Source organism: Phaseolus vulgaris, chromosome 1, assembly GCF_000499845.2.
Source record: "Phaseolus vulgaris cultivar G19833 chromosome 1, P. vulgaris v2.0, whole genome shotgun sequence".
Taxonomy (NCBI): domain Eukaryota; kingdom Viridiplantae; phylum Streptophyta; class Magnoliopsida; order Fabales; family Fabaceae; genus Phaseolus; species Phaseolus vulgaris.
Genome location: NC_023759.2, coordinates 4,260,934 through 4,286,827, shown reverse-complemented (window position 1 = coordinate 4,286,827; position 25,894 = coordinate 4,260,934). Strand labels below are relative to the sequence as shown.

Sequence of the window (25,894 nt, the reverse complement as noted above, 5' to 3'; positions counted from 1 at the left end):
TAATACTACTTGACAACTATTTATTAATTATTTGTCAAAATATCATTTTTGTAAATTTAAATGTTACTACTATTACCTTAATGTGAAAGGGTTATCAAACCCATATTTTTCTAAAGTAAAATAAAATCTCATAATAGGACTATTGTATTGGAAATAATGTTATAAATTTAAAGTTGGTGTCTGTTACAAAGGATTACTATGAAAGATCGATCTTACTTTAGGATATTAGTTTTTAATTTTTATGTTTTAAAGAACTAATTAGAAGAGGGCTTATATAAGGCATGAAAAAATATTAAATTTATTATTTTTATTTTTATTATAAAAGCTTTCTAGTTAAATTAATTTATTTGTTAAATGATTTTTTTACAACAATGTTAATAATTTCTTTTGAAGAATTCAAGTGTGAAATTAGAAATTTTGAGTGAAGATGAATGAGACTAACAATATATAAAGAAACCATAAATATAATATTTTAAGATTTTTGGTTGGAAGTGGTGTGAGATGTTTTATATATAGGTTAACTCATGTCTTGAAAGAGTAAAATTATGTCATTTTTTGTTTATCTATACTAACATATAAAAAAAATAACAATTTCATAACTATTTTTTTGTGTGTATTTTTTTACAATTGTATCTTTAGGGTTTTGATAATGTACCCGTTATTCTATTTTGATAACTATTTTTTATTACTTTACAAAAATATTTACATATGCATTATTTTCATTAATTTGCCTTTGATTTTTATAAAACGAAAGATCAAAGTGAATTTTGTAAATAAATGTAAGAAAAAAATTTAACCTATTTTTTACTACTAGTTTTTAAGAAATGTTAGATTCAATTTAGAATTAAAAAAAATAAAAAGAAATAGAAGAGACTACACTAAGAAAATCATGAAATAGAAATCAATTTGTAGAAACCAAAATAATTAGTTGCAATAGTAACTAAATTAGAGACCATTTTAGAAATTAAAAAAAAATTGGTTTCTAAATTAGTTTATATTATTGTTAAATAGTTTCTAAATTGATATCTAATTAGCAACCAAGGTTTTTCTACCAAATTTAGAAATTAAATAATTGGTAGTTAAAATCTTAGTTGTTAATTAGATATCAATTTAGAAACTATTTAAAAATAATAGAAACTAATTTAGAAACCAATTTTTTTTTTAGGAAAATTCTTGAGAGTGTGATTGAAGAAAATTCTCTAAAAATGTATTATTCAAGATGGTTATTCTAGTTTATATAAATGTATTATTCTTGTAAACTAGTGATTTAGTTTGTACATTGTACAGGGTATTTTTTTTACACATTAATTATTATTTTTTAAATAATATTTAAATTATGTTGTAACTACAATTTGTAAAAAAAATATCTTAAAACACGTTAATTATATTTTGGATTTATAATAAACAGTTTAAATTGTTATTTATTCAATTTAGAGCAAAATATAAAAAGATTGTAGATAACCAGTTAAATATAGATAACAGAATAAAGAAAGATAGTTTGAAATTATTCAAATAATATACTTGTTTAGTAGTTACCGTAATTGTGCAAAATACACATTCAAAGAAAATGAGAAAAAATATTAAAAATATGTAATTGAGAATCTCATTTTCAAGCTTGTGTATTTTAATCTATTAAACTAAAAATATTTGTCTTTCTTATAATATTAGTATTTTTCTTTCATCAGCTTTTATAAATCATTAGCTAAATTTAAAAACAAAATAATTATTTTAAAATATTAATTTTGAAACTAATTTATAAATTTTACTAGTAATAAAAACTATTTTAAATATTAATATTTTTTAATTTTTAAAATAGATCTAATTTAGTCAATATAATAAATAATTATATTTTATTTAATAATTTTTTTATATGGTGGATAAATGTAATTTAAAGTGATATCTTTATATTTTAAAATTATAGTTTATTATTCTATTGTCTGCATATAATAATAACATTAAGAAAAAACAAATTAATTAGAAAAAGATAGGAAAAATTTAAATTATATATATAGTATATCAACACCAAACAATCTTATTTAAATTGAGTTAGATAGTTATTATAAAATAAAAAAATATTTTCAAATATCCAACACGTTTAAAATTTGAATTCAAACTTCATTAAAATGAAAAAACTTCATCAACAACAACATTTATCACCTTAATTTTTCTCTCCATAATATAATCTTCAATCAAAATTATTGAAAGATATTATAAAAAAGAATTCATTATATATATATATATATATATATATATATACCTACCTCTTTTTCTCTTTCCTTTATTTTCATTCTCTCTCTACAATTAATTACAAACTTTCAAAAAATACACTAAACTTATTTTATTTTTTATTTTATTGAAAGAAACAGAAAATCAAATCAAGAATTACAAAATCCACTTCGTTATCTTTTTTTTTATCTCTTATCTTCAATATGATTTCAATTATCTATTTAAGTTTTTTACTTTCATCAAAGCAACACAAAATCGTTCTTCACTCAAGTATGTAGCACAAAGGACCCTCTTCTTCTTCGTCAAGGTAATGATCATTGTACTATTCATGTATTTTTTTTATCCCTTTTTTTTTCTCAATTCAAATTTTAATTCTTGGGTTCAAACCTTATCAATGCAGATTTTTTAAGCAAAAAGAAGTGAAGAAGGTTGTGAGAAATTTTTTCATAGAAAGTTGATTCCTCTTGATTTGAAAACTCATAATTAAGGGGAACATGGAAAGGAGTAGTGAAGCTAGTAACTACAGTGAATATGGGAAGAGCACTCTTGAATACAATTTACTATTGGAAGATTATTTACAGATACAAAAGGTTAGAATTGTTTCTTATTTTTATACCAAAAAATCATAATTCTTGGAATAGTAATTTATTATTTTTATTAAAATCTTTAATTTATTGCAACGTATATTTGGATTGAGGAGTGGATGTGTGAGGATTTGAGGGAGTAGATGTGTGAGGACGTGGGAAGAAAGTGTGAAAAAAGTGAGGTTGTTTGTTTTGTAATATGATTTTATCTTTATTTTTTATTTGTTTTCTTGTCCCATTTATTTTTTTCTTTGCTTTCGGCATGTCAAACAAAATTTGGAGTAAATTGGGAAAATCACCAATGCTGACGTGTCTTTCCACAACAATCTCTGCATATAGAAGAAATATGATTTTCACTATTCATGTGGACATCCTTCCTCACACTTTCGCGTACATCACTTGATCCAAATATGGGATATCACTGCACTTTCATCCTTGTGAACAGTACTTCCCTTGAAACAAACCGACCCTAAAAGTTTTAGTAACATTTTGATTGGAAAAATTTAACTTGTTTACATACTATGAATTGATTTATATTTTAATTGTAATGTATTTCAATCTCAAGTACGTGAGATAATATTATTAGGATCAATATTACTAGGATCAATCACGGTATCCAAAGTATTGTCCATTTTGAAGGTTGGTGCTCCGTCACGATTTTATCCTTAAATGAGGAAGGAGTTTATAAACTATTCTTGACTCCTGAACAAAATAAGACTATATTGGCAGTACCAAACCAAGCCCCCCAATTGAGATCTAAGAGAAGTGATGTTTTCCTAGATAAAGAACTTGAGACACATTTTTACTCTTAAGCGATATGAGACTATAGGAACATAATATAAGATTTTTACTACAATTTCAAATTATCGAATTAAAAAATTTTCAAAATATCAAACTTACTCTAAAGTGTATAAAACAGTAAAACATTGACAAATCTATCATGTTTAAGTGGCATTGAATATTTTTGTCTTATACAATTAGAAATATTAATTTCAAAGGATGTTTGCTAAAAAAAGATTATGACAATGTTACAGGAGTGTGTTTCCAAGAGAAGGAAAGTGCAAGTAGAAAAGCATAAGAGAGAGATACTTGTACATGAAGTTGGGTATGAATCCTTCCTTGTCACCTCTTATATTTTATTTCACAATGTTGTGACCAATGTTTTCTGATTTCAGATTTTTGAGACAAAAGCATAACTATTTCACCACACCACTCATAGCTACAGATACCCAAAATGAAGAACATGTTCATCATGTGCCCATTGTTGCTGAGGTATTGTCACTGCTTAAAAGATCAATTTTTTGTTTTCAATGCAAAAAAAAAGTAAAGTAAGTATTAAAATTACATTTTTTATAAAAGAAATCTTAACGTATTTTTACTGTTAATTAAACTTTGTGAAAAACTATCAAATAGTAAATTTTATTTAGCAAAAAGTGAGTGGAAAATTTAATTTATATTTCCTAATAAATTATAGTCAATAATAATAATAATTTACAAAGTGTGTTATTTATTTCATTTTTCTTTATAACATACTAATAACCAAGAATACAAATGTTCTGAGTTTATTTGAATGGAAAAAAGAAATTAATTGTGTTTGAAATTGTTTGATGCAGAGTAACTTGCAGGAAGAAAGCAATGATAGAGAGGAGGAAATGGTGGACAAGTCAGTGCATGTGAACTTGTCGATTGATGAAAACAGAAGTAAAAAGAAGAAAGTGTCATGGAATGAAAAAGTGGTTGTGTACACTTTTTAACAACAATTCTGAATTATTTTCTACGTTTTTGAAAGTTAAAATGTGAATTTTATTATATTACTAAGCAATTCAAATTTCATTTTGTTGAAATAGAATTAATTTTAAATAATTTATTCTTATTTAAGTTAGTGTTAGTTGAGATAATATTATTAGATAATCATTATATTTAAAGTATTATTCTTTTAAAATTTAGAATTTTATATTTTGTTTTTTTTTTAAATTGTTTTTAAAAAATGTTTTGATAGGTTAAGAGGGTATAAACTATTTAAAATACAACTCTTTATTTTATAATTTTTAAATATTAATAGAAAATAATATGTATTATTAAAAGTTAGTTATTGTTTTTAAATGTATTAATAGTTAATTAATTACTCAAAAATGAATTTTTTTAAGATTACTTGAATGAATAGTTTGTAACTGATAATAACATTTTAATTTAAAAATAATGTCAAGTGCATAATATTTAAATAAATGTCTAACGATGAAAATTAGATGAGACTAAAAACTAATTTTCATTATTATTGTTATAGAAACTAATATGTTTAAAGTTGTTGTTTGTGGCTAATATAGTAACAATATTTTTTGTGATTTTTTTTTCCTTAAGTATGTTAGACATGTTTTTTAGCAGGATTTTATATTTTAAATATATTTTTAATGGCTTCTTTAATTGAATAAATTACTTTATTTGGTGTTTTTTCTTGATTATATTTTTTATACCATATAAATTAACATAAGATTGAAGTTTGTACTTGTTTTTCTTTATTCTTTTTGTAATTGTATTTTGTCGTAGTGGGATATTGGTGATAGAGTTATAAATTTCAATAAGTGTTTTTGGTGTATTGTTTATTGGTCTAGAAGATAACATCTCAATCCTTTAAATTAATCTATATTAAACAACCAAATAATTAAACACTAATTATGTATAAGAGCAACCTGCCCAATTAGCCTAGACTTATTTAGGTAAAAATTCATTAAAGAGCTATTAAGATTAATTTTCAATCTATGTATTTTTCATTGAGTATGTTTTTATTTCTATACCTAAATCTAAGCTAATTTGAGTGTAGAAATGTATTCATAGGCATACATACCCATCAAACAAATGTTAGAAGGGTATATCTAGGATAAAAGGAAAAAAATGAGAACATCTTGAAGATAAAAAGCTAGAAAGCAAGAGTGAAGACTCTGGTCCTTTTAAGAGCATTTGGTGTCCATCCGAAACTAAATTGAACTTTCACATACCATACGGTATCAACAAGAGGCATGTCAAATGGCTAGCAACAACAATTATCAGAAGTGCAAGTAAAGCATCTAAGAAAGCAACAATATTGTTTGAACATAGAAAAGAATTATTCGATCTGAAGGAGAGAAACATAGAGGATATGGAAGCTTTAATCAGTTTTCACTTACACTCTTTACACGAAGTCTTAATCGTCGTCGAAGTACTTTTTTCAGGTCAACCTCGATCGAGCACCAACAATTAAAGGAGGAGAATTGAAGAAAGGAATGAGGAGACAACTAACACATTAGAATTCTACAACCAGTTCTAGATACTATCTAGACCTACTTTGTCTATACAAGTATCGTTAATATAATATTTTTCTTTAATAGATGGGATTAGATAAAAGTTGGATGCAAATTGTTGATTTATATCATTTTCTAAAAAAAAAATTGTTATTAGTTATGTTTATTCTTAATGAATCATATCTATCTATTTATTTTTAAAAAAAAATAGAGAATATGGATGTCGTACCTATCCACTTTCAAGAAACTTGGGTTTAACGTATACTATGATTGTTATGAATATTGAAGTTGAATCTAGTAGTTTGGTACTTAAAAACTCAACGATTGAAATTTAGAACCGAAAGTCAATAATCAAGTTTTCAATAAGCAAATATATTTATGTAGATGCTTATAAGTTTATAAATACTCATCAACATCAAAAGAAGTACTCACTCAATTCTTATTTTTCATTATTATTATTACTTTAAGCTCTTACTGACTTGAGTGACTAAGAGTCTTATACAGGTGAACCTTCATTTGCTCCTCAACAATCCAGTTAGAGTCCATCCTCAAAGAGTTCACGAGCTCGAAAAAAAGACTATACTCTTTTATAAAGTAAATCATCAACTAATATCATTCATCTTCAAATTATGCTTGTTAGCCATCCACCAGTAGAAACATCCAACATTAGAAAATACAATAGTTTATATACTCATTTAAAGGCCTATTTGACTTAAGCCTACCTCTATTATGATATTTAATAATAAATTGTTATCATGTTTTAAAAATTATACGTGAAAACATATAATTTTTTTACCATATCCTTTCTTCTCAAAGATTTCGGTTCACATTACCATCATAAACATAAATTTACTATTTTATAAAATTATATAATAAAATTTATAATTAATTAATAAATACTTATTTTAATGAGGTGATTTTTTATAAAAATACTTAAATGAAATGATAGACAAATTAAGCATGACGCGCGTTACTTGTTTTATTCAATAAGCCATTCAACATTTTCTCATTTTTTTTTGGATATTAGATGAATGTACCACAATTTGTTCATAGAATTAAAAGAAATGAAAAAGTTGTATTTGTTAGAATATCTTAGAAAAATTAAAGTGATTCATTGGAAAAATATAGTCAAACATTTATTCGTTGTAGACTTAAAAAAGGTTTTTCATAGCAAATCTTCTATTTATTTATTTTAAAATTAGATGTAACAAGTTAAAATCTTCAATAGAATAGTGATTCTTATAAAATGAAAAAAGAAAACAGAATATAGTTGACATTAAAACTCTTACTTGTTACATTTATTATGATCTTAATTAATATATTTAAAGTCGAAGTATTTTAATATTCACAGGACATCAAAATTTTATTCTTATATTTTATAATTTTATATTGTCACAATTTACGTCTCTTCTACGCTTTTTATTCTTTTTTCTTTCAATTTATGATTTAAACCAAAGATAAATTCATTTATATTTAATTAAAAAACACTGGTTTTGTTAAGATTGAGAAAGAAAGAAAATAAGGAGATTAATATTTGTATTTCATCTTCTTTCTTCTGTGGCTCCATGGGTAGAAGAAACTGTTGAAGAGAGAAAAAAATGGTGAAAGGAAGCGAAATTGATGGCGTAGAAGTACCTGAAGCAATGATAGAGACTCTGAACCGCACTTTGGGAAGCCTTCAACAGCTGGAGACTGAGTTACCGCAATTTCTCTCTCTCTCTGACCCTGATCTTCTCGCTCAATTGCCACTTCTCGAACGTGCTCACTCACTCTTCTCCCTCGCCAAACTCGCTTCCACCCTCTTCTCATGTCTGCTCTTTTCTTCCCTCAAAACAATAATCGCACACCCCTTTTTGCTATTCCTCTTCAATTCAGTGTTTTTCTCTTTTTTTCCTTTTTGTGTTCAGTGAAGTTGAGGTGCAGAGGGGTTAACCCAAATGACCATCCTGTGAAATCCGAGCTTGTGAGTTTTTTTTTTCTGTAATTGGTCTTCTTGGCATGTTTTAGATTGTGTTGCATGGTGCTTTTGTTGTTCAAGTATCGGCCTTTGGTGTTGTGTTTTGCGCTGTGTTGCTCGGTTTATGATTTTGCTTTTCTGTTCCCCAGGACAAGATAAATGTGTTGCAGAAGAAACTGGAGCGCCTTGCTCGGTTGAGTGAAGGTACCTCATGTGGTGTTAGCAATTTGTTTAGTTTTCAGGTTGAGAACGAGTGGTCCATTCTGGATTGATTTGAGAACATGCCTTTCATTTTTGGGGGTTTAAGGTTTTGTTAGCAGGGTTGTTTTCTTTGTTCCAGCTGTCTGATTTTAGAATTTGGTTGTATTAACTTTCCTAGAGTCTACATCCACCAGACATAAAACCAATTTGTAAGTTAGGCCTAAACTCATTTTTTTTAGTATGAGATCAAAGTCTATTCTATCGAGGTTTGTTAGAACTATTGCAAAGATAAAACCAGTTTATAGCATATTCCCCTTAATTTTGTTGTACTTATAAAAACAGTGATTGCAATGGAGGATTTGGCTTTTGAATAGTCTCTTTTCTAACACTCCTTATCTCGCCTTGCGTGTGTCTTTCATTTTGAATCTCATGTCTGTCTGTGAAGAAGTGGTTGTTTCTTGCAGCACAGGAGCAAGACATGAGGAACATAAATGGAGGGGAGGGACCAGAGATGAACTATGAGGAACGGGCTGGTCAAAAGAGGAAGTATCCATCTTCTGAAGAGCCATCTGTTCAAATTGATCATATGGAATCCCTGGAGAAAGTAAAGGAGGAACATCTCGGTTATGATACTGAAAATGTTAAGGGAACAGTAGTAATTGACATTTCAGATGATGATGATGACGAGGTACTTGCACCTTAGTTTTCCTGGTGGAATTTCTATGATTTCCTTGTTACTTTGCAACTTTGTTGGCTCCCAAATTTTATATATTTTATTGGAGTAACTGCATTGTGATTAATGGTGTTAAGAATTGACTTTCTGTCAGTAGAATAAGGAATTTTGAACCAACACTCATATTAGCTGGTTTTTGGATGTTTGTATATGCACTACTGGATCCACTATATTTTAACCAACAGCTTGAAATATTTGTTTGTTGCAGTTAATTATTGGAGTGCCCTTATACTTTTACTGATATTTAATAGTTGAAGTTAGATATTTAGTTTTTCAAACGTCTTCATATGTGTAGATCATTCTCATGATCGACTTGGATTTACTGTAAAGCATATGTAAATTTTTGGATGCAAAAAATTGGTAATATCAATTTTAAAATGTACTAGTTTTCAGAGAAACACAGGGTAATTTGGAATACAACTTAACCTTGTTTTTGAACTGTTAGTAAGTAGTGTAACAGATGCAACATGTGTCTATTTTTTCTCAAGTTGCATGTATGGTTCAACTTTTAAACATTTTTTGAGGTTTCATGCAGAATAGTACCAACCCAGCTAACACTGGGGTTTAGTAGTCATAGTTCTTGACATTGGATGAAGTGGGTGGACGCATGTTTTTTAAATACTACTAAATAAGAAAGTAAACCTTGTTAAAAATGTTGATGTTGAATAATGTAAACCTATACTATCTTACAAGTAATTATGCATATCTCAAACCACTAACGATGTCCAAGGTGGATTCATTTGAACAATTAAAAAATGTTCAATGAGATCAAGGGTTTTATGGCATCATTTCATAATCTTATACTTTTGAAGTAGAGGAACGGTTACCAAAATCATAGATTGTATGATATTTGAATGTGGAAGAAGAATAAAAGTTTGTATGATATTTGCATTTGAAACCAGTCATTATGTTCTAACAGTTTCCTCAATAATTTTGACTAGAATTTCGTTCCCTGTATATTTGGAGATTATTCTGTGATTTACAACTTAGAGTAATTAATGTGACTGAAGGAAAGATGATTCCTAGTACTTATGTGTAAAGTATTTGTTTCACATTTAAGTAAAGTTTGTTTGTCTATGGATATGAAGAAAAGAAAGTATGAAATAATTAATTCGTTCATTTATTATTTTATTCATTAGTAATCCAAGTATTCCTAAACCCTAAATCACTCGTGGGAGTCCAGTAAACTCGACTCGTAAATCCAACTTGTAGACTCGTAAGAGTCTACTTCGCATAAAAAATTTAACAAAAAATAATAATTCAAGATACCAAATTCATAATATTGAAATAAACAAGTTCATACACCAATAAAATAACTAAAACAACACAAATGTTATAATTTAAAAGTCTCATTCATCTAATTCTCAAAGAAAATCATCTAACTCTAAAAAAAACAATCAATTAGCCAATCTGCCCTAAAATTAAACAAAAATCCAATTTAATTTGTCCAAAGTAGTAAAAAAACTGCAGGATACCCAAAAATCTGCACCAAACCCAATGAACAAAAAAACCCCAACCCATTTTTAAAAGCTCAAACCTAATTTTAAAAACACTAACCCAATCTGTCCCAATTTGTCCTCAACGCAGCAGCAAGACTTACCTATCGAAGTGTTTCGCGAACGGCGCAATGCGACGAGGATCGTGGCGAGGCGAGGAGTAGTGCGGCGCAGTGCGGTGCGACGAGCAGTAAGATCCTAAAAAATCTAACCTAATCATAAAGAAACACACCGTTTTGGGCCCATTTTACGCAACTCGCTGACTCGACCTTAAACTCGCAAGTTTGACTGAGTTTGATCGAGTCAATTTCGAGTTTACTTCTGAGTTTACTCGCCAACCTTCACCTGACTCTTAAACTCGTAAGGATTTACGAGTTAACTCTAGAGTTTGAAAAGTTGTTCATATGATAATATGAGAATTAGTTCCTGTAAAAAGACAAATATTTAGGATTTCAAAGAAGCGTTTTATTTGATGACAAGTAATTGTTCATTAGGGGGTGAAATTTGAGTATTTTACTTTCTACATTCTTATATGCATCTCTTTATGCCCTTGGTTTTTTTGAGAATACCGATAAATCATTAATTTTAGGGGATGCACTCCTCATGTAATTGAGACAGTAAAATAATAAATGCTAATAATAGGCTCCCCTTGGCTACTCATAATTCTACTCAATTTGAACAATCTGCACCAAAACTAGAAAGTGTGAAAATTAAGTTATGGTTTTAAAGCAATTAAAAACAGTCAGGCACTAGTAATACATTATTACTGTGATTTGCTTATTTTTTATTATGAAGTGAAAGTGAAAAATATTGAATTATTGTAATATTACATTAAGAGTAACATTACATTTTTTAACTGAAATTCACTTTTATTCAAAGTTGTTAAACTTTAGAGTGTGACTTGTGAATTCAACTTGCTCATTTAAAAAAGTTATTATTAATAACATATATATTAAATGTTTTAACTTAATATAAACCATAATTCAATATTTCCACTTAATAAAGAAAAGACGCAAATCTATATTAAGTGGTTGTAAAATAGATGACTAAATCATATAACATGAATTTTCATTACTGTTATGACTTTTGCTTTGTTTGTGCAGTATATGTGAGAATATATGGAGCTGTGTTTATGGAGACTTTTGGTTATCAATTCTTGGTGACATATACCCCTTGAAGAGACTTTTGGATGAGTTTCTTTCCAATTCTTTGTGACACTCCTTCAAGAGGCAAGTGATGCATGCTTTAACAGTGCATCTACAGTTCCAATCGCCATTTAACTACATTCTAAATGTTGGATTTTACAATTCCAAAATGTGCAACAGCCAGATTTTGAAATTTTCATATTTTACCAGCTTGCTCTTCCATTTTCAACTTCTCTTCTATTTTCATGCCACGTTATTTTGAATGTACCACAGCAAAAATAAATTGTCCAAATAATTTTTTTGCTGAAACACTGGAAAATCGGAAACTAGCAGAACATATTAAAAAAATTAATCATATATTCCCTACAAAAAATTAACACCACTTGACAATCACCTCACTGTGACTGTCTCATCCCACACACACTATATTTAGGTAACACCAACATAACATCCAAATAAAGAGATCAAACAATTTTCACATAGAAAACCCCCACATAGCAACCATTCCCAGGGCCACCATCACAATGCCCCCATGCAAAACAGTGGCACTGCTAAGAGGTGCAGAAGCAACAGCAGGACCTTCAAACTCAGCAGAAGAAGGTGCAGGAGCAGGTGCTGGTGAAGAAACAACGCCACTGGACCTTCCCCTTGGAGTCAAAACTACCACAACAAGCTTCTGACCCTTCTCACAGTGGCCCTTTGCCCCACTGATGAAGTAGAATGGCCCAGGATGGTCAAGTTTCACCTTGGTGGTTCCATCACTGTACACCTTTAATGGGTTTGAGATGCTGCAGTTTGCGTAGTCCTCTTTGCTCACTTCCAAAACTGAGTCTTTCCCACCATCATATTTCCAAACTGAGCACACACAAAATTTATGAATGTGTCAGAAGATTAGGAATTCCACACATTACAAAACATTAGACGAATAGTCTACTTGTCACTCTAGAAATGAAAAATAAGTTTAAAAGTTATTTAATTAAATTCACTTTTATCACACAAAAATCATACCCTATTTTGATTCAAAACATAAAAAATCATTTCTTTTGATGGTTGCTAGTGTGATCAATCATTTCAGTTCACACAGATCAACCCAAAAAATGATCTTGGTCACTAACTACAAAATAGAAAACCAAAAGTCATTACTTAAAAAAAGTTAACACCATGATTAATTTTATAAAATATTGAGATACTTGAAAACCTAAGTAATGATTTGAATTAAGAACATGCAACAGCAAATGTTTACAATTTAAGCTACGTGCTGAAAACATATAATGGTAGAAATAGCATCAAGAAAAGGTAAAAGGAAAACGTTTGGGAAATGAAGGTAGCAGATAGTTACCAAGAAAGTCCCCAACTTGGAAACGAGATCTTTGTGCCCATTGGTTAAGTGAGTCTGATTCAGAGGCTGGAATCCTCCAAGCATCAGTCTTACCTCCAACCAGTATTTCCCTGGCTACAGAGAGACCAAAGAGGAGGAAGAAGATGAGCAAAAGAGAGGCAGATACTGAAGAATAAGCAGCCATAATTTCTTATTACTAAACCCTTTTGAATCTCAGAGTTAGAGAGAAAAGAAAGGAAGAGAATAAGAAAGATGGTGAAAATGGAATGAGAGATTTGGAGTGAAGCAGAAGAACCTTTGATTGTGTGGTATTTAAGGTAGTGGAGAGTAGAAAGTAGCCGTTTAGTGACATTGGGAAGAGGAAGATGGAGCATGACATGGGGTCCACTAAGTTTTGTCTTTGTTGTGACGTGTTTGGCTGCCCTCTGAATAGTAACGGTCAAAAACACTTATAATGGCAAAATTAATTGGAATTTTGGAAGCTACTGCAGGGGTGTCTCTGTGGAGTCCTGAAAATGGAGGATTCAAACGGTGAATTCTGTCTCAAAGCACACCATACTTGTAACATTTTAAAAACAATATTTTAAAATAAATTATATTAAAACACTTCTCTGAATTTGTAATTATATATATATATATATATTATTTTATTTAGTATGATTTTCTTTATTTTATAAAAATAAAATTATTAAATACATTATATTGAAGTTATGTGAGATAAATTATATAAGATTAAACATTTTAGTGGGAGTTATCTTGACTTCTCTCTTACGTTATTTTTTTAATACTATATCTTTTATTATAAATTTTGTGTTATGATTTTAAAGTAGGAGTTATTTCATTCAAAGTCTCTCTTAGTTCGTTTGTTTGTTTTTTTAAATTAGTGCCTTTTATATTGTAATTATAAAGTATGATTAAAAATATAACTGAAAAATAATGTGTTAAATAAAGATGTTTTCATTATATATTATTACAAAAAAAAGAGTAAATTTCTGATTGTTTATACCAACATACTATATTATTGATAAGAAAAAATCGTATAGACATGTTTTTAGATTTTTTGGAATTTAAATCTAAGATCATGTTGTAAAACCATGTTATCTTAGTTTAATTACATGTGTTCTGATTAAAAGTATTTCTCGGTGTTTAAATAAAATAATTAATTATTGATATTTTTATTTTCCAAAAAGTTCGTAGCCTAGTTAGGAGAAGTGAAAATTACTTGGATTTGACACGTCATGCTTAATATCAATCTAATATCTTCTCATGGTATACATTTTTTCATTAAGTGACTCACTTCTTATTTTAATAAATCTTGTATGTGATTTATAATTTTAATTAAATGCCCCTCCTTATTCATTAATAGTTTTATTCCTCTTTATCTTTCATTTTAATTAATATATGGATGGTTTTTTAAAAGTCAAATAATAATATTCTATAAACAACATATTATACAAAGAGTGTAAATAAAATGAATTCTATGAATAAAAATAAATTATTTTTAATTTCCTAAGCAAATAGTCGGGTATATATAAATAGCATGCGCCCAAACTCTAAAAACAATAATACTTGAGTTCTTTTTCTGATAAAAATTATTGATTTTTTTTTATTTTTTTCAAAAATAAGTGTGGATAGTGTTTTATCAATGAAATAAAATATTTTAATAATATTTCAGGGACTAAAAAGATAATTCTTTTTATTAAAGATGAAAAATAAAAAATCTTAAACTAAAAATAAAATTCTATAATTTATTGTAACCAAAAGTATAATTAACGCAGAGAGAAAAGCCAAAGTTACGAAAACCCACGTCAAAATCAAAGTGAAATTGGGCAAGTACCAATGGATTTAAGCTTCTTTTTTTTTGCCTAATACGAATAGTTCAATTACCTTTTAAATCCCGTAAACAAATGGCAATTACTTCCTACACCACCCAATTACAGGGAAAAAGACAAAAATACTCTTTAAAAAGGAATACATATAAAATTTTCAGAACACAATAATTTTTTTCAGATAAATTTTTCTGTAATCTATTATTTTCAATTTCATATTTTTTTATCTGGAAGATTTTGATTTTTCTTTCTGAATTTTTATATTCAAAATATTCTTCCATATCTATTTTTCTAGAATGCATTATTTTTAATTCTGGATTTTCATTTCCGCAATAAAGGATATTTTCGGAATTTTTTAAATTGTGATGGTTGCAGCAAGCAATTGCCTAAACAAATTATGATTGCTGTGCATTTTTTTCCTAAAACTACGAATAAATTAACTAAAATTTGAATAAAATCATATATGATTAAAAGTTAACAAATAAATTTAAGATTAAAACTACGAGAAAAATAAAAAATGATAGATTTTATAAAACATTAAGAACAAAATACAATAAAGTTTTTCTTTTCTTTTTTCCGAATAAGATAACACTTGTTCTGAAATGCTTCGAAGAAGTACAGAAATAAAACCATGTGAAGCTGGATAGCATGCATACTAAATCTGCTGACACGTAGTGGGTACGTGTTGGGAAGACACAAAAGTTGGGGTGTTACGTGCCTTAAGAACACTTCATTTCATGGTTAATTTGAGACATAAAAGATGGCTGAAGAGGTTGATGGTAATATATAGAGAAGAGGTACAGAAGGAGGAAGAATGGAAGAAAAAATGGATCCACAGAAAGCACAAGCAGAGGCCTCAAAGAGACCACCGGGTCATGGTGCTACTGAAGTGCTTCATCAGAGGAAATCACTTCCTTACAGCTACACTACAATGGCTGTTGCTGGTTTCTTAGTTACAGCTGCAGTGGGTTACACTGTCTTGTATGCTAAGAAGAAACCTGAGGCTAGTGCTAAGGATGTGGCAAAGGTTTCTGCTGGAGTTGCACAACCTCAGGATACTCATCCTGAGAAATAGTTAACATCTACCTTTATCATGTACTATACCACTTTTCTCAAACGAATCACTACTCTTTGCATTTTCATTTTATATGTTCTTTCTTTCTGTGGGTTTATTTGTAAGGGGAGAAGCAGATTATGCTTATGAAATTCTGCAATGCAAAATCTACCGTTCCTACTCTTTGGTAATAAATTGTTAATCACTTATAACTGGAAGAGAGAATCTAGTGGACTCTGCAATATTAATAAAATGACTACATTTAATAGTAAATGAGAAATATACCTCAAAAAAATAAGTTTATATAAATATTATAAAATGTTATAGTCCTGAAAAATTATGTATCGTATTTTTACTTATTTTTAGTAGATGAGGATGCATTTTTACTTATTTTTTAGGAGGTGAGGATGCACTTAATTTGTCTCGAGTTAAATTTTATTTACTTTCATATATATCTTAAAAAACAACACGAATTTAAAAAATGGAATTTTCTGAAGTTAAAAATAAAATTAATTGGAAAAAAAAAACTTCCAACATTTTCAAAACTATTTGCAGGTGCACTATTAATGTTCTCTCTTGCCAAGCTTAAAAAACCTCTATGGTGCACTGTGAAATTTCTAATCTTGGTCAAATAAATTCTAAACCCAAACAGAACAGAGAGATGCATCAGATGACCACGACATGACAACATGATGAATGGAGATCGTAGACGATGACATGAAAACTGCCACGACACAACCACGAAAGCTAAAAGAAACTCTAATGTGAGCAAGGTGAGTTTGTTTTTGGATTCAAAAACGGGTCATTTTGGGTTTAAAGAAAAAGTCTCGCTAACTCGATTGCAGACTCACAAATTCAACGGAGTTCAGTGCAATTTTACTGAATTCAACCGAGTTCAGTTTGATTTTACTGAGTTCAACCGAGTTCAGTGCGATTTTATAGAGTTTGTTTCTGAATCAACTCGTACAGGTGAATAAAAAATAAAATGTAAACTCAAATGAGTTAACGAGATAACTCGAGTTTAATAACCATGTGTATAATTAAAGATAACAGTCAACTTTATTCCCTTGCTTTGTACTTTATTCGCTGCCTAAGTATTTATTTTGGTAAACTTTAAGCAATTATTGTGACACTAGAGTTGTTTAGAACTTGATATTCCTTTGCTTTTATTTTCTCCTTCGATGCTTAGCACGCAATCTAAGCAACTTCCGTGAAAGCTTTTGTGACAATCAGAATAGTTGCTTTGAAATGCATAAACTTTTCTTTAATCCTGTTGTTCTTGTCAACAACTTGACATATTGATTGCCAAGGCAAGTATGAAAGCTAAACCTCAAACGTACATAACTTTAGGTATCATCAGACAACGACCTCATGCAAATACCAAAAATAGAATGGTAGCAGTGACCAATGCACCTATTGCCTTTGAAATTTTCGATTAGAACAACAATCTAAAACAGGCAACCCAACAAGAAATTCCAAGTAAAGAATTTTGGCTGACACCTTCAATCATTTATCAAATGTGAAAGAAATATCAATTCATATATGCACTTATGCTAAAGAGTAAAAAAAAAATATAGAAGACAGGTGAGCATAATAACAAGATAAAAACTTCAACAGATGCTAATGAATGTGCAAACTACGTTGTTGGGATATCATTTTTATTACACAGCTAATAATAAAAAATCATCTGACAAGGAGCCAACTTGTAATTCTCCGAAAGTAACACAGAAAACAGCCAAGTTAGACTGCAGCGTACACCTTAAAATCTACATTTCGACAACTCAGGCAAGTAAAAGATATTGAAACACAAGAATAACGGTGTTGTCACGATTCAAAATTGTATAGAATAGGTTACATCTGATTCTGAACATGACAGCAGTACCTGAATTTGAAAATCCTTACACAAATGGTCTTCGTCCTTTAAGAAGTATAGTAGATTAATCCAACCCACTGATTGCTATAACTAATCAATCTTGACCGAGGAATAGATGAGCCTTGTGAACCAAAAGCATGCGTAAAATCCGATGGATCCAGTTACAACAAAGAAGGCGTAGGAAGCTATAAGCATGTAACCGAAGTATAATAACCCAGATACCAACTTTGTGATTTCAAGCTTGGTGAAGAAGTAGAATGTTGCATAAAGAAAGAGATACAGAGCAGAAGAGCCAGATGTGAGGTAAGACCGCCACCACCACAAGTAATCCTCACTGCACAACTGGAAGTAGCAGAGCACAATGGTTATTTCAGCACAAGTGACAATGAGGATGGCAAAGACCAAGAAGAGGAAGCCGAAGATGTAGTAGAACTGATTCAACCATATGGAAGTGAGGATAAAGAAGAGCTCGATGAAAACAGCTCCAAATGGAAGTATTCCTCCGATCAGAATTGAGAAGATTGGATTCATGTACCATGCCTGCTCAGGGATCTGCCTTGGGATTTTGTTTGTCTTCACAGGATTCTCAATTGCAGGCTTCTTAAATCCAACATAGGCACCAACAAAAACAAGTGGAACCGAGATCCCAAACCATAAAAAGATCAGGGCAAACATTGTTCCAAATGGCACTGCTCCAGACGATTTTTGTCCCCATATGAGAGCATTTAATACAAAGAAAATGGCAGAAACGATTGCAGGGAACATGATTGCAGTTTTGAGGGCAATTTTCTTCCACTCTGCTCCTTTGAACATTTTATATAAGCGGGCCGAGGCATAACCAGCAAAAATCCCCATGAAAACCCAAAGCAAGAGCATGACTGTCATTAGGCCACCTCGGTTTGAAGGAGAAAGGAACCCCAGGACAGCAAACATCATTGTTACTAGTATCATTCCAAAAAACTGAACACCAGTTCCAACATAAACACATAGCAAATCTGGGTTGTTTGGTGGCCTAAAAACATCACCATGGACAAGCTTCCAACCAGTCTCTTCCTGTGCTTCTTCTTGGGTTTCTAATTCATTGTATTTTGAAATATCACGGTAAAGTGTACGCAGCATTATCATTGCTACCATGCCCGAGAGAAAGAGAACAATCATCAATGAATTCACAATTGAGAACCAGTGAATTTGGTCATCACTCATCAGCAAATAAGCATCCCATCTTGAAGCCCACTTCACATCACTCTCCTAAAAGCAGGAAAAGGTAAAAGCAGGTCAAAGAAGATGACAAAAGATGAGAATAGTGGGATTAAGATGACTTCCCTTGGTTAGAACAAAGCATAAAGAAATTAAGTTACGAGAAGGAAAAAAATATATTAAACTAGACAAACTGCCCATTAACACGATGAATATTATCTACTTGGACATAACTCATAAATGAAACCTTATTTTGAACTACTTGGCTTATGTCCACCAATACCCATCACTGAGTACCAAAGAAAGTATACAGGTACTATTTAATCAAATAAACTCACCTGGAATTCAACATCATAAGTGAAGATAATTTCCTTGTTCTCTTCGACCTCTTGAGGAGTGTTGGAATTGACAACTGTGTGTTTAGCATGAGGGTCACAGGTTGTCAAACGGGTGGCCTTTTCATCCCACTTCCCTTCAAATTCATGTTTAACACTGCACAGCAACATTCATATTAGGAAAATCAACATTGCATACAAACCACAACTGTTAAATGGAATAACTTAATCAAACAAAGCAAGCACAAAAAATACTGACCTGAATGGCTTAACCTCAAAGCCCACAATTCTGGCAGATTCAGTTAGAGTATCTCTATGATATTTCACCGTAAAAGCCAAATGGTTGTGAATAAAATACTTCTCCTCCTTGCTCTGTGTATTTTAAAAAAGTAAGCACAAGAAAACACATGGCATTCACAACAATAAACATTGTTCTAAAAGATGTAGAGCATACCCCAGTATACTGCCCTTTGAGTCCAACATGGAAACCAAGTTGATAAACAGTAGAGTCCGGTTCCACCCGTTTTATGGGAACAACTAGAGGAAGGTTATCTAGGATCCTGAAAGTAAAAGGAAGGTTACAAGATGTCAGGATTGTGGCAGAGAAGTGGAATGAAAATATATGAAAATTATTGAACCCATACATGTTTACTCGATACTCATCATCAATCTTCTCTTTGAACTCTTTTGCAGTTTTGGCATCAAGTTTAAGCTTACATACAATATTGCACATTTGTGGTTCACGCATTTTAAACTGCAAATGTGTCTCTCGGTAAATAAGTTGACAACCATAACACAATTAGCCATGCAAGAATTAAAAATGTCATATAAAACATACCACATATCGAGAATTTTCAATGCGATCACCCCGAAGCACTTCTCCAAGATTTTCAGCACTATCCACTATTTTCTCTGGTGGACAGTACGGAAGAGAATAATATGTATATGGAAGTTGAGTCTTCGTTGAAGTTAATTTGTTTACTTTTACTTGCAATGGATCTCCCTGCACCGTATAAATATATAGTCAGTAAAGAAATAGATCTATACATCTATTTTCTGGATCTTCGTCATTATTAATTTAAAAGACAAGAGTGGACAACAAGAATACAAGGGTAGAAAACAACACAAACAAGATAAATGAGGATGGCCAAAAGCTTAATCACATATTAATTGTGTGCACCCAATGAATCTGATAGGTTGTTAATATGTTAAAAGAAAACACGGGGCAACAAAAACCACCCAAAGATGAATAATTATTAAGTTTACATGTCCAAAAATAAACAAATAGAAGAGAAATATAACCAGAACCAACAAAGTGAAAGGACAAAGTACATTATTAACAGATTCACAACAGTGTGGCACAAGTGGTTGTTGAGTTTAGGCATAAGAAAATCTAAATATTCAACTGCTAGGGAACAAAAAGTCACATTTAGATTCCCAAGAAACAGCTACCTATCAGCCTTGGACAAGATCCAAAGCCATTAACGGGGCTATAAGTAGAATAACTTTACATGAATTTGTGAAACAATTCTCAGAAAAGACAGAATTTAATTCTATTCTCCTCCTCATCAAAACAACATAAAACAAGTACCCACAGAGTGCGTGTGTGTATCTGGTGAGAATGTGAGGAGTTAATCTAAAGATATCAGTCAAAATTAGCTTCAAGTAAACCAATAACTCTTCTCAAACTCCCATTTGACCCCTAACTTCTTTAATCGTAACAATAAAATACATTAAAGTAGAGAAGACAGTAAAACTCACCTCTGAAACAACATAAATAGTAAACACACTAGTCACCAGACCTATATCCAAAATCTTCTAAGTATACAGTTAAAAACCGTCCTACACTACATGCCTCCACTTCGAACAGGCTACTTCTAATTAACACGTAAGGAAACATCGATACGACATAGGAAAATTGAAAAAAAAAATTGGGCACGGGCTAGAGATAAGACAAATTCTAAAAACCGTGAGCTAAGACATTGCGTAAATTTAATCTAGAAACTAAAATAAAATTAAAATTTTAAATCTCAGTAAAGAATTCATGTCTTAAATATGAGTAAAAGTCACTATAGACATAATATAATACAATGCTAAAACTCATCTAATTATTGTGGTATTCTAATTAATATTGATATAGATTTTTAAGAAACAAAAAGTAAAAAAACAAAAAATACAACTAAGTATTTGAAGCGTCCATTGAGCATCTAACAATTAACATGAGCCCAACACAGCTAGCCTTTAGAAGTCTCCATGCTTCTTACATTACAAGTTGAGCTTAAATTCCATCCACCGACAACCATATTTCGACAACAGAGTCTAACATTATCACAGAGACTAGAACGGATCAAATCATCAAAATGCGTAACATAAATCGGACCGAAGCAACTAAACCTTTTCACCGACACCAGATCGAAGTCAAATTAACAAACACAATATCAACAACAACACTTCCACACACAAAAGGCGCTGAAACAATAATACCGCAATGTCGCCAACCTAACACTCAGAAAATGCAAACAACAACCGGAAATCACAGCCTAATTAAAAAGAACAATAAGAAACAATGTAAAACGAATATAACATCGGTCATATTCATCTCAGATCTCAGATTCAAATGCAGATCGAGCGGTTATGAAGCGAACAAACGATAAATTTCAAAAAACGAAACAATGCGTGAAATTGAAATGGAAATGCAGATTGAGTGAACCTTCTGGAAGTCCTGTGGAGCGACGCCAGGGAGGTAGAAGCAGAGCGCGCCGTGGATGAAGAGCGGAAGAAGAATCGCAGAGAGCGCGAGGGACCTCCAAAACGCCATGGCGTTTGAGATCGAAACGACAGAGAGAAAAAAGAGAGAACGATAGATCTGTGTGAGGTCTTTTGAATTCGTATTGTTATGTTCGTTGAGAGCAGAGAGTGATATAACAAGGGGTGAAGAACGAGGTGAAGCTTTTTCTCCGGTTACTCACGGGTACGGTTATTACTTCATTCTCCTCACTGATGTCGCCACGTCACTGCTTCGGCTAGAAGCGAGGGCAGGATCGGAATTTTGTCTTTTTTGGGATTGTTGATTGGAGGGAAAATTAGGGAGTTACTTATTATTAACTCGTCAATGCTTCTTCAAGCCAGATCTGTAGGAATGGTAAACACTACTTTTATGTTCCTTCTTCCTAGGAGAGAAAATATACAGCAAATTTTTTTATATATTTTTTATTAAATAAAAAATTGTTTAAAAATGAATTAAAAAAATGAGATCTGGAAGTTTCTTATATTATATGATAAAATAAATAGTGAAAAATTCAATTTAATTAAAATAGAACTTGACGAGGAAGCAAGTTTGGTAACCATTTTAAGTTAGCGTAGTTTGATTAGAACGTATAGATTATTAAAACCTTAAGCTAAACCAATGCTGTCGGCAACAACAGGAATGTGTTTATTCATTTACTCCCTAATCAAAACCAAAACCTCACATAATTCAAATAATACTTAATTAACATTATACTAATTACTTATGGTGAGATATTGAAAACTCTCCACCTGTTTTTAGGTTGGGTTGTCACTTATAATGAAAACAAAGTTTCATATATGCAGAAAAGGATAAGCATTTATTCATAACTTACCTTTTATTCCTGTTAAAGTAAGTGATGAGGAAAGAAAAATACCAAAAAAAAATTATAATTGGTCGTGGTTAAAGAAAATGGCATTTTCTTAATCGTAATTTTTGTCTTCATCTTGAAAAAAAAATGTATGCGTTTTCCACGTGTAAGAAGAAGAAAGTACTTAGGTTGCCACCGACAAAGTTCCAGCTCAGCAAGTGAGTGCATCTTGGCTGCAACGTAGTGGTTACGGTTTGCACTTCAAAAGTTTCTCTATCAATAATTCTAAGATGAAGAATAAAAAAATAAAGTGAGTCTATCTATAAACAAGATTTATTTTATATATAAATTATAAAATAAAAAATTTAAAGAAATTAAGAGTAAGTTTAATTAGTTTTTTTATAAATTAATGTACAAATGCTAATTCATTTTTAATTTACTTATAAGCAAATTTTAGTTTAAAGAAAAACGTTTTTTTTTCTCATATTAGTTTTTGTGGAGAATTTTTCTCAAACATATCCTAAGTGAAATATTTTTTCTATAAATTAGTTTATATAAGTTAATTTTAACTTGTAGAAAATTGCATTTCACTTATTCTTTTTTTTTTTTGTCCTGAATGTGTTCATGAAGATTTGTTGGAAATTTTACCTATATATACTTATTAGAATAAATTAATGAATTCATACTAAGAAATGTGCATTAGTAAATTATTATGAGAACAAATTGCTAATAATTACATTATTTACTCGTTAATTATTATATATGTAATTATTGTTGATATGATACCTTTTGTGGGCCTTATCTATTGCTGGACTCGCACTCCAAGCCATGTTACATCTAGATAAAATATGTATTATATTGAGGTTTAATTCGACAAAATATAATAGAAATTAATGTACTTATTTTACCATTCTTTTTCTTCTAAAATAAGAGGAATGGGAAAAAAAAATTAAACACTATTTTATTGTCATAAAATATAACATATTCAAATGATAGAATTATGAAAGTTTTATTATCCTCTTTTATTGCTAACTTGCCCACTTTGAATACCCATTGGAAATTGGGATGCTAAAAACTAAATTAAATTCAAAAAACAGTGAAGTAAACTCAGTTAAATTAGAAAAACTATAATATTTTATTTAAAATTAAATTAAATCCTTTTCAAGAACCAAACTACTGAAATATCATTGCAATACATTACTTAAATTATTATAAAAATTATAATAATAATAATAATAAATATCAATTTATAAATTTTTGTTAATAATAAAAATTATCTAAATACTAATATTTTTTTTATAAAATAAAATTTAATCTAGTTAATATGATAAATGGAGGAAGCTCAAAAGATGGGGCTTACTAATGTCTCACTAGAATGTGATTCTACTTTGGTTTCTGTTGCGTTTACGATTAGGACCAATGTTCCTTTGATGCTTCGTAATCGATAAAATACTTGTCTTAATTACGATGGGAAAATCAAGTTTATGCTTATTCATATTTTTCGTGAAGGGAATGCATGTGATGATAAGTTGACTAATTTATGATTTATTCATAGATCATCTTTTCATTGGTATAATAGTTACCATCTATTCTATTCTTAGAATTTGTATAAATAGGTATAGTCTACCTACTTATCATTTTTATTAATATATGGGTTTTGATCCAGTTCCACCATATTTTTGTTTTTTTTTTCTTTTCTTTTTTAATAATATTTTTTTCATGCGATGACAAATGATTGTTGTTACTTGAGGTGTCAGTATAACCAAAATGTCAAGTTGCATAGTGATGTCTAACATGAAACCTTTTATTTAAAAAAAATTAATTATTTTTGTTTATGAAATTACTTTTTATTTAATATTTTTTTGTAATATATCACTAAAAATATCATTAAATAGAAATTATTTTAAAAATAAAAAGTTATAAATTAATTTTTAAGCTAGTATTTAATTAGTTACAAAGATTTTAGCTACCACTTACTCTATATTCTAAAATTAGTAGTTAAAACTTTATAACTAATTAAATACCAATTAACTAATTGTATATAAATCTAGAAACTAGTTTATAAATTTAGAAATTAGTTTATAAATTTATTAACTAGTTTAATACCAATAAATTTGTAGTATATAAAATAGTATCTAATTTATTCAATATACTAACTAATTGTTTATTTCAAAAATTAATTTTTATTTAATAATTTTTTAGTATTATATATATATATATATTTAATAAAAAGTAATAAATTGGGTAAACTGAGTATTGTAATATCATTTAGAATGGCATTAAAAGTAATAAATTTTTATGATCATACCTCAATCAAAATTAAATCACATGATTTTTTTTATCTTTTGTGCGTGTTTTTTTATCTATTTTTCATCACAATTTATGAGTCCTTCGCAAATTCAAATTTGAACACTGTAACATTTTTTGAAATCGGTAAAAAATAATTGAATTAAATGTTGAATTTGGGGTTCAGTAACCATTTTACAAATAAAAGATATATACAGTATTTGTGGATGCAATGCACACTCAGCAGCAAAAATAAACACGAAGCATGAGAATATCCCTTCTCCCATTTCTTATACTAGATGCAGGAAGCACACTAACAAAAGTTGAAACCAATCTGCAGAATCTCCATGCTCTCATCAAAACTATTTTCTAGTTACTTAATTGTTCAACACCTTTGTGCAACCAAAGTTTCTCTCATGCAATGTGCTTGTATCGCTTAGCTTCTACATCTGACCCCATTCACTCTGCCATAATCATATGTAGAAATCAATGTTTCTGTGATACATGGAATGTTTGGACAGTTAATCCTAAGCTCTCCCCTCATAATTTAGTATTTTTAACACAAATCATGGGGTTTCATACCTTCAACTATTCCACATATAATGCCTCTTTAGCATTTACATTTCCATTTTGAAAAACAAACAAATTCTTTTATTTCCAAACGATCCATATTAGAAACAAAACTAGTATAATTTAATAAACAAATTCTCTGGTATATACAACATTAATTAAACCTATTAATATGTTAATTTTTATTTTTTTAATTGA

General features: G+C 29.7%; 4 protein-coding genes across 7 annotated transcripts; 2 read left to right on the top strand and 2 right to left on the bottom strand.

Moving 5' to 3' along the window:
- Nucleotides 1-7,579: 7,579 nt before the first annotated feature.
- Nucleotides 7,580-11,846, top strand: LOC137816706 (uncharacterized). 4 transcript variants are annotated; one of them, XM_068619977.1, is made up of 5 exons: nt 7,580-7,894; nt 7,993-8,048; nt 8,192-8,246; nt 8,708-8,931; nt 11,576-11,846. In XM_068619977.1, the coding sequence occupies exons 1-5, from the start codon at nt 7,684-7,686 to the stop codon at nt 11,582-11,584; spliced, it is 555 nt and encodes a 184-aa protein (XP_068476078.1). In that variant the 5' UTR covers nt 7,580-7,683; the 3' UTR covers nt 11,585-11,846. The 4 variants fall into 4 exon arrangements, with proteins under 4 accessions (XP_068476078.1, XP_068476075.1, XP_068476076.1 ...); XM_068619975.1 differs by having other exon boundaries at nt 7,583-7,894; nt 8,192-8,284; nt 8,713-8,931; XM_068619974.1 differs by lacking the exon at nt 11,576-11,846 and having other exon boundaries at nt 7,581-7,894; nt 8,192-8,284; nt 8,713-9,188.
- A 108-nt stretch (nt 11,847-11,954) lies between these two features.
- LOC137816707 (early nodulin-like protein 14) lies at nt 11,955-13,281 on the bottom strand. The gene is made up of 2 exons (XM_068619978.1): nt 12,957-13,281; nt 11,955-12,472 (listed from the first exon to the last, which is right to left on the bottom strand). Exons 1-2 carry the CDS (start codon nt 13,138-13,140, stop codon nt 12,093-12,095), a joined length of 564 nt encoding a protein of 187 aa, XP_068476079.1. The 5' UTR covers nt 13,141-13,281; the 3' UTR covers nt 11,955-12,092.
- Nucleotides 13,282-15,547: 2,266 nt separating this feature from the next.
- LOC137816705 (uncharacterized) lies at nt 15,548-16,034 on the top strand. The gene has a single exon (XM_068619973.1). It carries the CDS (start codon nt 15,600-15,602, stop codon nt 15,858-15,860), a length of 261 nt encoding a protein of 86 aa, XP_068476074.1. The 5' UTR covers nt 15,548-15,599; the 3' UTR covers nt 15,861-16,034.
- Nucleotides 16,035-17,457: 1,423 nt separating this feature from the next.
- Nucleotides 17,458-22,371, bottom strand: LOC137816704 (transmembrane 9 superfamily member 9). Its single transcript, XM_068619972.1, has 7 exons — nt 21,955-22,371; nt 20,083-20,247; nt 19,889-19,998; nt 19,699-19,804; nt 19,504-19,616; nt 19,248-19,401; nt 17,458-18,960 (listed from the first exon to the last, which is right to left on the bottom strand). Exons 1-7 carry the CDS (start codon nt 22,060-22,062, stop codon nt 17,803-17,805), a joined length of 1,914 nt encoding a protein of 637 aa, XP_068476073.1. The 5' UTR covers nt 22,063-22,371; the 3' UTR covers nt 17,458-17,802.
- Nucleotides 22,372-25,894: the final 3,523 nt, after the last annotated feature.

Excerpts from the sequence above, each read along its gene's own strand:
- LOC137816704 (XM_068619972.1), bottom strand. The coding sequence starts at position 22,062 with ATGGCGTTTTGGAGGTCCCTCGCGCTCTCTGCGATTCTTCTTCCGCTC. Across the intron at positions 19,617-19,698 it reads TCAAAGGGCAGTATACTGGG|AGCAAGGAGGAGAAGTATTT; the intron begins GTATGCTCTACA and ends TAAAATACACAG. Across the intron at positions 19,402-19,503 it reads TTTGAGGTTAAGCCATTCAG|TGTTAAACATGAATTTGAAG; the intron begins GTCAGTATTTTT and ends GTTGCTGTGCAG.
- LOC137816706 (XM_068619974.1), top strand. The coding sequence starts at position 7,684 with ATGGTGAAAGGAAGCGAAATTGATGGCGTAGAAGTACCTGAAGCAATG. Across the intron at positions 7,895-7,992 it reads CGCTTCCACCCTCTTCTCAT|TGAAGTTGAGGTGCAGAGGG; the intron begins GTCTGCTCTTTT and ends TTTTGTGTTCAG. Across the intron at positions 8,049-8,191 it reads ATCCTGTGAAATCCGAGCTT|GACAAGATAAATGTGTTGCA; the intron begins GTGAGTTTTTTT and ends TCTGTTCCCCAG.
- LOC137816707 (XM_068619978.1), bottom strand. The coding sequence starts at position 13,140 with ATGGCTGCTTATTCTTCAGTATCTGCCTCTCTTTTGCTCATCTTCTTC. Across the intron at positions 12,473-12,956 it reads CCAAGTTGGGGACTTTCTTG|TTTGGAAATATGATGGTGGG; the intron begins GTAACTATCTGC and ends GTGTGTGCTCAG.
- LOC137816705 (XM_068619973.1), top strand. The coding sequence starts at position 15,600 with ATGGAAGAAAAAATGGATCCACAGAAAGCACAAGCAGAGGCCTCAAAG.